Consider the following 12,064-nt stretch of genomic DNA (forward strand, 5'->3'; position numbering starts at 1 on the left):
ACAAAACACTCAAACAAAATAAATATACATCCAGCAAAAAAAATATGAGACCTTGTTAGAATTACATCCAGGAAAGAGCCTAAGAACAGCAAACAACCACCGTTAGAATGGCCCATCTATAAATTCTTCGGATATTATATATGACTAGCTATTGAGGCACATCTGATGTATGTGCAACTCGTCAAGAATTATAATTCAAGAAAATTTTATTATCTCTTTTGGATACCATATTTATAATTGTAATCCAATAAACTTTTTCCACATCATTCAAAAATTTGAAGTCCTAAAATCATCTGAGAGTTGATATCTCGTTTCACGTATCGAACGGTGAATTGATACTCATAGGTACGGTACCTAAAAGGTACTGTAAAACTCCCCTATAACTAATTAACTATTTGTCCGCAATTTAACCTATTTATACGAAAAAGCAGAATGTGGAAGGCAACATAAAATTTTGTTGGAAACACCCAAGCAAATGGAGTTGAGCAATTTTAAGGCCTGCTTCCAAAACAAATGGACTCTTAGAGCAACTTAACCTAGTTACATAATACCTTTATCGAGTGTTGTAACTATGTTTCATTCAGATAGGAAATTTCAACTACCATTCTGATCTCGAAAGTTATCCAAACCAGTGTGATTTGTGGTAGGACTCGTTACGACTATACACAAGAATTGCTTAGCAAAAACAACTGACTTGTGGATGTTGCATGTGATGAAGCATAAATTAAGGATGGGTAAAGCATTTCATCAAATACATGAAAGACCCTTTGCAATCAAACTTAGTTCTTTCAGCAGATTATCTATTCTAACAATGACAAAACTGAATTAAAAAGGACTTACTTTATCTTCAGAAACTTAAAAGACTTTGCAGCCTTCCGAAAAACACAAAGTAGATGTAAAATACGTAACAAAAAAAGAAAAAGGAAAAATGAAAAGTTAGAAAGAAAACAAAACATTTTTTGAAGTTTGCGAGTTTAAATACCTTTCCTGACACTTGCATAAGGTCATTGATAAGGTGTTCGAGTTCTTGCACAAAATTGTCGAAAATTCTGGTTGGAGAAGTAATTCAAAGGCAAATTGATGTTGGTAGAGAAATCTCACAATGAAAAAAAATTACAGTTTAGATGGGTCGTTTGGGATTGAGGTGGCTTATAAAAAATTACTTAATCGATAGATAGAGCTTTGAAACAAAGTACTCAAATCCTTAATCATATATTGTTTGAGTGCATACTTGCATAACTATTTTTCCTATGTGATAAAGTACAAATCCTGGATTCTTAAAATATATTTACCTCTCAATTTAGTTCAAAATTTATAATAACATTATTAAAAATTAATTTTTTAATTTTTTTAATATAAAAATTACATCTAAAAGCACCAATTTTGAACAAAAGTTGTATTCCTAAATTCAAACAACTTTGCCAATCAAACATGCTAAAAGTGCTTTTCTCTTGCAAAATCACTTTTTTAGTAAGTGTCCCACACCCAAAATGGAACGTTAATAGGGATATTAATTACAAGACCATAAGATCTTTGGTCCGACAACATTTGTATGATGAATGATGACTCCATTTGAGCTCCAAAAGAAATAATAAAATAAAATAAGTGTATGTAAACAGCTGAGTTTACAAACATAAAGAATTGAAAAAGTGGATTTAAGTTTACCAAAAACACGATTATTCGTTATTATAGAGATGTGGATTTAGTCTATCCGTAAATAAAGGGATGGACTAAATCCACATTTCTACGGCCCAAATTCACACCCCTAATACATTAATGATTCGTATCACGAGTATTGATAATTTGTATTATTAGTATTAAAAATTATATTGAGTATGGATTTAGGTGGCAGAGTTGAGGATTTAATGTCACCCATTTGTTTTAATCTAAAACTTTGTCTCGTTACACTAGACTTACGAACAACACGAGCATTCAACAACAAAGGAAAGCACAAATTTTACTTTTTATTACCGGTACCCATTCGTTCAACTCTGTGAAAGAGAATAACAGCCCGTAGGTGTACGTCCAATTTATTTTAACGTTAGATTGCATAACGTTAGATTACTTAGATTGATAGGTGTACGTCCAAATATATATACTTTCTAAACTTTAGTAAACTATCTACGGAGCCTTTAAACTATCGTAATTATCTTAAATTGGACTCTCATTTATTTTAAATTATAAAGTAGCCCGTCAATAATAAAAATAGTCAAATTTTAATTAATGCTTCAATCTATTTTCACTGTTAGATTAGTCCAATTTGCCCTCATACCCATCCATTTTATCGGCGGAGATGGACTGAAGGATCGAAATTTGACACTTTTTTATTATTGAAGAGCTAATTTAAGACTTAAAATAAATAAGGGACCAATATAAGACAATTTAGCTTAAAAAGTCCTTAGATAATTTGCCCAGTCTCGTGTGCATGAAATAGAAAACATAACCTCATTTGTACACACATACACTTTTCCATTTTTTTTTTCCATTTCTTTCTTCTACTTCTTCAGCATGCCGAGAAGTACTTATTATTCACACGGATCAGTAAGAACATATGAGACATCTCAAGGCTCAAGGCTCTAGAGTTATTCCTTAAAAGTTTTTCAAAAGAAAATTCTATGTACAGGCGACCATCTCAATGTTTCAAACTGCAAATGATTTGTCGTTTAACCAAAACGAAGAAAAAGCACACATCTAACAAAAAAAAAAAAAAGATGACTTAGAATCATGATACAAGCAAGAAATAGTAGCAATTGTCATTCAGGCTTTGTGGTTGTCAAATTGAGCTTGAGTTTAGATATAGGTAACATTTTGCTTTAATTTTTTTAATGATTCTTTGATATTATAGTTGATATTAGATAGAGAAACATTAATAAATTTCTTTTCGAACTTTTGAAGAGAAATTTTCTAGTTGTATGAACTTTTAATTGACATCTGAAATTTTAGCAAAAAAATCCTAATTTTTTTTTTCTTGATTTGGGATTTTCTGTGGAAATTCATTGGAATTGCCTGCGTAAGAGCTAAGATCAACGAAGGAAGGAAGAGTTCACAAGAAAATCATAACCAACATAGCTTCCTCAACTAATTGTTCTGCACTAGGCGCAAGGATGGATTTTGTGGACAAGTCGGACGGGAGAGCATTACTATTTGCAGAGATTGTACAACAATTACAGCTACTAGGGAGGACGACTGTAGAACAAGATGGAACTCCACATTTGAGACGCTTAGTTGCTCTTTGAGATTCAGAGATGTTTTTTCGAGATTTTGTGACAGAGAATCACATTATGAAAGTTGTCCCTCTATGGAAGATTGGAAGAAGGTAGAGAAAATGTGTTTTGTTTTGGAGAGCTTTTGGGCAGCCAGACAAATCATATCAGGGAGTGACTATCCTACTTCTAATTTATTCCTTCAAGAGGTCCCAAAGATAAAGATAGTTTTGGACACTAAAGAAAAATTCTGAAAATGATTTCTACAGGCTATGGTTTGAAAAATGAAATTGAAGTTTGATAAATATCGAGGAGAATGCAACATGCTGCTATCAATCATGGCTAATCTTGACCTGAGGCAAAAAAATGGCAGCTATAGAGTTCAGCTTTCCTAGGACATTTCCTGCTCATGAAGCCCAAAGGAATATTGCAAGTGTTGAAAGGACGGTGTTTGATCTACATAAAGAATATGTGGCTGCCAATAAAGACGGAAAGTACATGAAGCACAAGCTGGTAGTTTTGGTAACCAAGATGGACTAGAGGCGTCCTCATCTAGATGGGCTGACTTCAATGATTATTCCAAGGAAGTTGAAACAATTGAGCCTCAAAAGTTAGAATCAGTGGACTACTTGGACAAGTCTCACCACAAGGCTGGACCAAAACCAAAAGAATTTGATTGCCTGACCTAGTGAAAACGAAATAGGATGACATATCCTATTTTGTCCTAAATTTTTTTTTTTTTTTGTCATCACTGTGGGTATCCGGGTCTACACCCGACTAATCCCACAGCGCTCCAGCAGAGCGGGTTCGACCGATGCTGAAGAAGATAACAACTGGGTTACTGCCCGGGATCGAATCCAGGTGGAACTCACCTAAGGAGGCTACTTCCACCAGCAGACCAATCCAGCGCGGGCTCCTATTTTGTCCTAAATGGCTGCTGACATTTTGGCGATTCCTGTAAGTACAGTAGCTTCTTTAGAGGCCACATTTAGTCCCGGGACAAGAGTCATAGATGCTTATCACGGCTTCGCTATCTCCAAAAACTATTCAAGCCTTGATATGCGGGGTAGATTGATGTAGAAATATGTGTGGAATAAAAAAGAAAGCAAAAGCAAGTTTCACCTTTTATTTAAACAAGTTATTCAATGTTGAACTATATGTTGTTCATTAATGATGTATTTACATGTTCTTTTTTCTTTTTTCTTTTTTCTTTTTTTTGGCAGAATATGAAAACTCCCAAAGAAATTGTGATTTTCCCTATTGATGCAACCTTCATGTGCTCTAGGTCTAGTTTTTATTTCTGGTGGATATTTTAATACCATTTGATTTGTGATGCGCTTGTGCTCATTCCTATTTTCTTGCATTTATTTACTCATTCACAACTTTTGAAGTTGTCTTAAGGAAGGAAAGGTCTAAAAGAATGGCTAATACAGTCCTCAGATATTTAACTTTAGAACTGTTAGGAAGAAGTCTGCTTTTTGTGCTCTGATTTGGTTATGAATTGTGACTCCAGCTGGGACAAAAAGATTAATAACTTCTAGGACAACTCTTTTGTAATTGGTTGCTTTTCGTGTACGATGGGTATTGGTACTAGAATGTAGATGGGCTGACAGCCCAGTTAAAAGATGTTTTACTTGTCAAATTGAAATATTGAATATGTTGATGACTGAGTAGCTTTTGGTATTGGTTTGCTGGGTGCCCTAGTAGCAATCATGTTTTCTTTGTTTTTTTTTTTCTTTCGCAATATTCTATTTAAGTTTTTGCAAGCGTGGTGAGTTATTTACTAGTGTTACAAGAAAGATCTACTTGGATTGCTTGTAGTTAGTCACCCCGTTGTTGGAAATTTTCATTTTTGGCAGGTAAATAGGAAAAAAAATGTTTGCTAGAAAATTCTAATCGAGTTCAATACATTAAGTTCAAGTTTGAGTTCAATTAGGCTCAAGTTTGCTCAATTAACCTCAAGTTTGTCCAAACATGTCGAACTTGAGCATATTGAAAACTTTAACCAGTCGAACTCGATCTATAGAATTTCAAATTCGATCAAGTCGAACTTGATTTCGAATAGTACTATATTAAGTCCAGCTCAAACATGACACTATTTAAGATCAACTCGTTTCGTTTATACCCTATATAGAACGCTTACCCTTACATAGAACGCTTATCAAGTCAAGTGTTGAAATATCTTAAGCATTGAATTTGGCATATACACAAATATTTTGTTCTTACGGTATCAATCCAACTTTCTACCTGCACGTTCTTTACTCTACTACATCGATCCCACACTTAAAAACTTTTCACAAAGTAAAAAGCCAGTAATTTTTCTCTTGGATAAAATGGAAAGTTTTTCTTCCTTCATTCCAAAATTTATCTTTCTTGGCCAGTCCCATTTCAACAAGGTATATCTATGATGTGTGGGCTTAGAAAATTCAATTACCCAACAAAAACCCCAATGACCAGTGGGCTAGGCTAGGAAGTTCTATTTGATTTGGCTTTCCATTTTTTTTTTTTTTTTTTTTTTGTGGTTCACACTTTTTATTCTCAAAATTATTTCGCATTATTTCATTATAATCTCAATACTAATTATTTTCCCCAGCCCATAACTATTTTCAAACCGACCTTTCTTTGTCTTTGTATATATATAGAGCTCCGCATTTTGGGTACATTTCCACAAACAAGCCTTCTGCTGCCGCGTACATCTCAAGCTTTCCATTCTCTCTACGGTGGTATCTCTCAAGCCCTAATTTTTGCCCCAGTTGTCTCTGTGTTTTCCTACCTGAATTATGCGATTTTTTTGTTTGATTTGTTCAATTTTTTCCGTCTTTTGTCCTGTTGATAATCGTTTGACTGGTGTAGTTCTAGATCTACAAATTTTATCATGACACGCTGATGATTTGTCGGTTCTCTGCAGATAATTTTATTGGGCATTTTGTCGACGATTTTAGAGCTTGATTGTTGCTTATTTATTGATTTGTGTATGTTTTTGTATGTGAATTTGTTTGGATAGGTTCTCTATCTTCGTAAATCAGGCGTTTAAATGTTTGCCAGGTAAATTTGGAGTTATATGTCTTGTTCTGTTTCTGTTTCCTTTTTGTTTAAGTAAGATTTTGTACATGTTTGTGGGCAATCATGTTTATATAGGTTAATTGGCCTAGCTTAGTTTAGGATATTGGGGAAGAAATAAAAAGTGAACATTTTGAAGTTTTGCGGGAGAAGGAAATGAGGAGATGCTTTATTGAGTTCTTTCCCCGTCGTGCGTTCAAGAAAAAAATAAAAAGGTTTTGGATTTATGTCTTTTGATTTTGCTCCTCAACATCTGTGAGGAAGTTTTGGACCCTCCAGAATCTCTGAGGGGGAAGTAGTTAAATTGTTCAATCTCTTCATTTTTTTCACAAATTCCTCGTAGCTTTTCTTGCCAATTACGGCAGACAAAAAATATAAAAGTGAACCTCTTGCTGCTTATCCTTTTCACTGTTTGAGACATGAGATTCTATGGTGTTTAGAACATGATTGCATTTCAGACTTCAGATGTGACCTATGGGATGGCTTCTTTTCATATCATAAAGAAATTCTTCAAATACCATTTTCATATAGCTGATTTTTGTTTTGTTTTGGTACTTAATCAAGTGAGAAATATCCTGTTCTGATGTATGTTTTTTTGTTGTATTTGCAGCGTACTGAGTCAATCTGCGATGGCTGATGCTCATGAAACTGATAAGAATATTGAGATATGGAAGATTAAGAAACTCATAAAAGCACTTGAGGCAGCTCGAGGTAATGGAACGAGCATGATTTCTCTTATTATGCCTCCACGTGATCAAATATCCCGAGTCACTAAGATGCTTGGAGATGAATTCGGAACTGCATCTAACATTAAAAGTAGGGTGAACCGACAATCTGTTCTGGCTGCGATTACATCTGCTCAGCAAAGACTAAAACTTTACAATAAAGTACCACCCAATGGGCTTGTGCTTTACACTGGAACTATCGTGACTGACGATGGGAAGGAGAAGAAGGTCACCATTGATTTTGAGCCTTTTAGACCTATCAATGCCTCTTTGTATCTCTGTGACAACAAGTTCCATACAGAAGCGCTGAATGAACTTCTAGAATCTGATGACAAGTTTGGCTTCATTGTTATGGATGGTAATGGGACACTCTTTGGAACTTTGAGTGGCAATACAAGGGAGGTCCTTCACAAGTTTAGCGTTGACCTCCCCAAGAAGCATGGAAGAGGAGGGCAGTCAGCTCTCCGTTTTGCTCGTCTTCGAATGGAGAAGCGCCATAACTATGTCAGGAAGACTGCAGAACTGGCTACCCAGTTCTATATAAATCCGTCAACAAGTCAGCCCAATGTCTCGGGACTAATTCTTGCTGGATCAGCTGACTTTAAGACCGAACTTAGTCAGTCTGACATGTTTGATCCCCGTCTTCAGGCAAAAATTTTGAATGTGGTGGACGTCTCTTATGGTGGTGAAAATGGTTTTAATCAGGCAATTGAGTTGTCATCTGAAATCTTGTCCAATGTCAAGTTTATCCAGGAGAAGCGTTTGATAGGCAAATATTTCGAGGAGATAAGTCAGGATACTGGGAAGTACGTTTTTGGTGTGGATGACACATTAAAAGTTCTTGAGATGGGTGCTGTTGAGACTCTCATTGTGTGGGAAAACCTGGATGTGACTAGATATACTCTAAAGAATAGTTCCACAGGTGAAGTTCTTGTTAAGCACTTTAATAAGGAGCAAGAGGCTGATCAGAACAACTTTAGGGACCCAGCTAGTAATTCTGACCTGGAGGTTGAGGATAAGATCTCCTTGCTTGAGTGGTTTGCTAATGAGTATAAACGGTTTGGCTGCAGTCTGGAGTTCGTCACCAACAAGTCACAAGAGGGATCTCAGTTTTGTAGAGGTTTTGGAGGAATTGGAGGGATCTTGCGATACCAGCTTGATGTTCGAGCTTTTGATGACCTGTCTGATGAAGGAGAAGTTTACGATGATTCTGAATAGCAATCAATTAAGTTCTTAAATGCTGGTGCAGGGAGGCAGCACCAAGCCTGCACCAGTGCGCGAGGGCTCGCGCAGGTTCATTCGGATATGGTGCTAGTGCCTGAAAGATTTCAAGGAGTTATATAAAGGTCAATTGGCATTTCTTTTTCCTACCGCTCATGTTCCATCTTTTGCAGATACTATTAACATTACTAATTGTTGTTGATGCTAATCTTTGCTGTTTTGAACATTAGTTAGCTTTATGTGTTTTGCATGTTTTGATTAATGGACAGATATGAAGTATCAGGTGAAAAGAATTTACCAGTCCCTCCCACGTTTCTACTGGGAGGTGATACGAAGGTTGCACTGCTTGATAATCAACTTGCTTGCTGGAAGAATTAAGTACTAAAGATACTCAAGAAGGCATTGGAGGAGCTTGCTCCTTGGGCAGTTGTTTTTGGAAACATATTCCATGTACTTTCTTGAGAGAGAAACTTACATTTAGTAGTTCTATGTAGGATCTATGGTGTGGGATTGCGTCAAGTCTGCAGTATTTTCCATAGAACATGGCTACTATTAGTTCTATGGCTACTATTAAAGTGTTTGCGGTGAATAATGGACAGCTATTATATTGTCTATGATGATGATGATGTTGCATTGTGGTAAATGTCAACAATTGTGGACCTGTTGACATTGACTTTGGCATGTCTAGTGTTTGTGGTAATAGTAGAAAATGGTATTTTTGGATCAGTGATCCTGTAACCTGTTGCCTAAAGCCCTGTTACGTTGGTTGAGTTGCTTTGAATGTTGGTTTGCAAAAGAGACGTGTTTGTGGGAGTCTTTCGATTTTGGCATCCTGTTTCTACGTTGTTTTCATTTTTGAGCTTGCATTAGATAAAGTGCTCTTTACTTTAACCGAGAATGATAATATTGTGGAGCGTTAGCCTGTCCTTGTTGAATTGTGAAACAGGTATTTACAATTCTTGAGGTGGGTATCTCACTAAAACTGGTCGGTTAGGTTTCAGTGCATGCGTCTGTTTGTGCTAGACTGTTGTTGATCCAGCTGGTTCTACAGGCTGTTTGAGGATTATTACTAGTTGCTTTTTCTTCCCTTGTTTAGTTTTCAAGCCAGTATTTTCGCGGGGTATATTTGAGCAAGTTACCGAATTCCCAATTCTCTAGCATAGGTTCTTTTTGTTCGAGAAGGAACAAAGAAAACTTTGAATGTGAAAATTGTGAGGTTGTAGAACAAGAAATTTCTGAGCGGATAAGCAAACAAAATCAAGGACACAATGGCCTCATAAGTTCGAACCACTTCCAAGTATCTGCTCCTCTTTTCTCCTTCAAGAATGTGTGTGGTCTGTCTTTGTGAGTGAGTGAGTTTGTTCGTTCTCCAGAAAGAAGTGCAATGAAGAATGCCTTGTGGCTTACATGAAAAACAACCAGCTTAGTAAGGGGGCGTTTGGTAAGAGGGTATCGGAATGGGGTTATGGAATAAACCCCATAACTCATGTTTGGTTTACTGGTATTGGAATTGAAATATTGGAATGATATCTAAAAATATGTCATTTCTCCATTCCTGACTAAGTTCGTGGGTTTTGTCCAAAACCCAAATCTTATTCCCGGTCCCTCTTCTTCCTCTCTTTTTCATTATTTCCGTCGCCTTTCTCCCCCCAATTCTCTGCCCTAATTACCCCTTAAAAACACGACAAGCTGGAGCTTTTGCCGTGGGAAGAAAAAAAAAACGAATGAAAACCACATCTGTGCTACTAGAGAGGTACGCAAGTTTTCTTCTGTTTGTTTTCTTGTTCCAAGTTCTCTATTCTCCAAGTCCATAAACAAGAATAATTTGTGCAATAGTGGATCTTCTTCTGCTGATTCTCAATCTTCCATTTCCCTTGTAGATTGCTCCTTAAAAGGTTTGTATCTCTAGTTTCTTTAGATTTTTTGCTCTTGGGAGCAGTACGTACTATGCTTTCTGTACGGTCCGGCAAATCTGCACACTTTTCTTATTTTGTTTTCTCTTCTGATATTAGCAGTTAGCAGATCTTCATGATTCTTGAGCTTTAGTGCTTCTTTTTTGTGGGTTCTGGCTCTTTTTTGTTTTGTCTTCCGCTATTGACTTTGTGGGGTCAAAATGAAAATCATAGTTTATTCCATCATCTTCTTGAATGCTGATCTCAAATGCAACCCAAAAAATGCAAAAGAATCCAAAACCAATAAGCATCAGATTTGTATCAATAGGATGAAGTACGGATCTGCATCATATCACCAAAGGTTCCCCACTCGCAAATCGAATTGGAATTTAGGCGTTACTCAAACCATTGATTTTGTGAGTTGAGTTATCACTTGAAACCCACCTACTTCATATTGGTGCAAGATTAGAAGTGCAGACCGTGGAATATTATAAATTTGTTAAATAGCCTGAAATCCGCTTGCGGGTTTCCCCCTTATGTAAAATGACTAAAAGCTGCGTTTCTGTTCTATTTATATCAAACACATACTCTCAAACCCTCACCTGAAGGGTGAGGATGAGAGGGGAGGTTTGCTGGGCATCCTAGGGCCCTCCGATGGGCATGTGCAACTCAACGCAGCTTGCATGTAAAATTTTTTTTTTTTTTTAAGTAATTTGTTAAATAGCCTGCCTGAAACCCGCTTGCGGGTTTCCCCCTTATTTTCGTCTATTCACTCAGCTCCGTCTGTTTTGACGATTTTCGTCCACTTTTCAGGTTAATTCAAACCACGGGGTATCGACTGGTATGATATGAAACCACAGGGGGTTTTTATGTATGATTGCTTAACCACAGGGGGATTTTTTGTTGTTTACCCTTAAAAATACAAAAACCTGCATAACTCTCCCCAACATATGACAAGATTATTAATAAGATTTATGTAATTTTTCTTTTGAAACTCTAAGACAAGGTTTATTGTCAATTTTACAGGTAAGGTTAAAATTGGAAATTTATTAGATTCCATTCCGAAAGAACCAACGAACCAAACATCAAGTATAGTAATGATACCCATTTCAGATACTTGAACCAAACAGATGTATTGGAATGAAAGGTCTCATTCCAAACCCAGGATATCCGATTCCAAATCCGAATCCGATTCCAAGCTGCGAACCAAACGCCCCCTAAATGTTTAATAGATCAAAAGAAAAGAATCATGATACTGCTTCTCAAAGGGGTGCTATATTGTTCAAAAAAAGGAAGGGACGGGATTAGGTGATTTAGAAGAGGACGTGTAAGCGAGAAGTTTCGGATTCAAACACATCTATTACTTAGGTGATTTAGAAGAGGGGGTGTAGCGAGAAGTTTCGGATTCAAACACATCTACTACTTGCACTAGAAAGAAAGAGGGTATTATGCTATAACCTTCTTAAAAACTTGTCAAAAACTTTTTCATTTTTATAACTTACGCAAAAAAGCTAATAAAAAAGGAGTGAAAAAAACACTGGGAAAATGATTAATGCTAGTAATCTTAAGGGGATTTGTCTTATATTTTATTAAATTAGACCTGTGTTTCATTTGGATTTGACTCCTATACTAAAGTTCCAAGAACTTCATTATAAACCATCTGGTTGCATGTAATTTCTTACCCATTCTCGTTCGTTGCGAATTTTACTTCTCACGAGCTTTCTCCTATTCATGTTTATCAGTCCTAGAGTATATAGCTGCTGCTGCTTTTTTTTTTTTTTTTTTTTTTGGAAAGAAGGACACGTACCGGTTTTGTGACTCCAAAAAAATTTAGTAGGCTTATTCATTAATCAATAGCATTCCCTTCACCTCAAAATTGTCATCATAGTAAAAACATTCTGCATTGTGTAGTATAGTTTATTTTTTATTTTTTTGGTTTTAGTGGAGCATCAAATTTGAGTAG

The 12,064-nt window shown here is 36.2% G+C and overlaps 1 protein-coding gene across 3 annotated transcripts; it reads left to right on the forward strand.

Annotated features, from left to right (window-relative positions):
* Positions 1 to 5,846: 5,846 nt before the first annotated feature.
* LOC113751384 (eukaryotic peptide chain release factor subunit 1-2) lies at positions 5,847 to 9,037 on the forward strand. Of its 3 annotated transcripts, none has more exons than XM_027295379.1 (3): positions 5,847 to 5,926; positions 6,874 to 8,334; positions 8,479 to 9,037. In XM_027295379.1, exon 2 carries the CDS (start codon positions 6,893 to 6,895, stop codon positions 8,204 to 8,206), a length of 1,314 nt encoding a protein of 437 aa, XP_027151180.1. In that variant the 5' UTR covers positions 5,847 to 5,926; positions 6,874 to 6,892; the 3' UTR covers positions 8,207 to 8,334; positions 8,479 to 9,037. The 3 variants fall into 3 exon arrangements, with proteins under 3 accessions (XP_027151180.1, XP_027151181.1, XP_027151179.1); XM_027295380.1 differs by having other exon boundaries at positions 5,904 to 5,923; XM_027295378.1 differs by lacking the exon at positions 5,847 to 5,926 and adding an exon at positions 6,208 to 6,248.
* Positions 9,038 to 12,064: the final 3,027 nt, after the last annotated feature.

Source organism: Coffea eugenioides, chromosome 11 (assembly GCF_003713205.1).
Source record: "Coffea eugenioides isolate CCC68of chromosome 11, Ceug_1.0, whole genome shotgun sequence".
In the NCBI taxonomy this organism is placed as follows: Eukaryota; Viridiplantae; Streptophyta; class Magnoliopsida; order Gentianales; family Rubiaceae; genus Coffea; species Coffea eugenioides.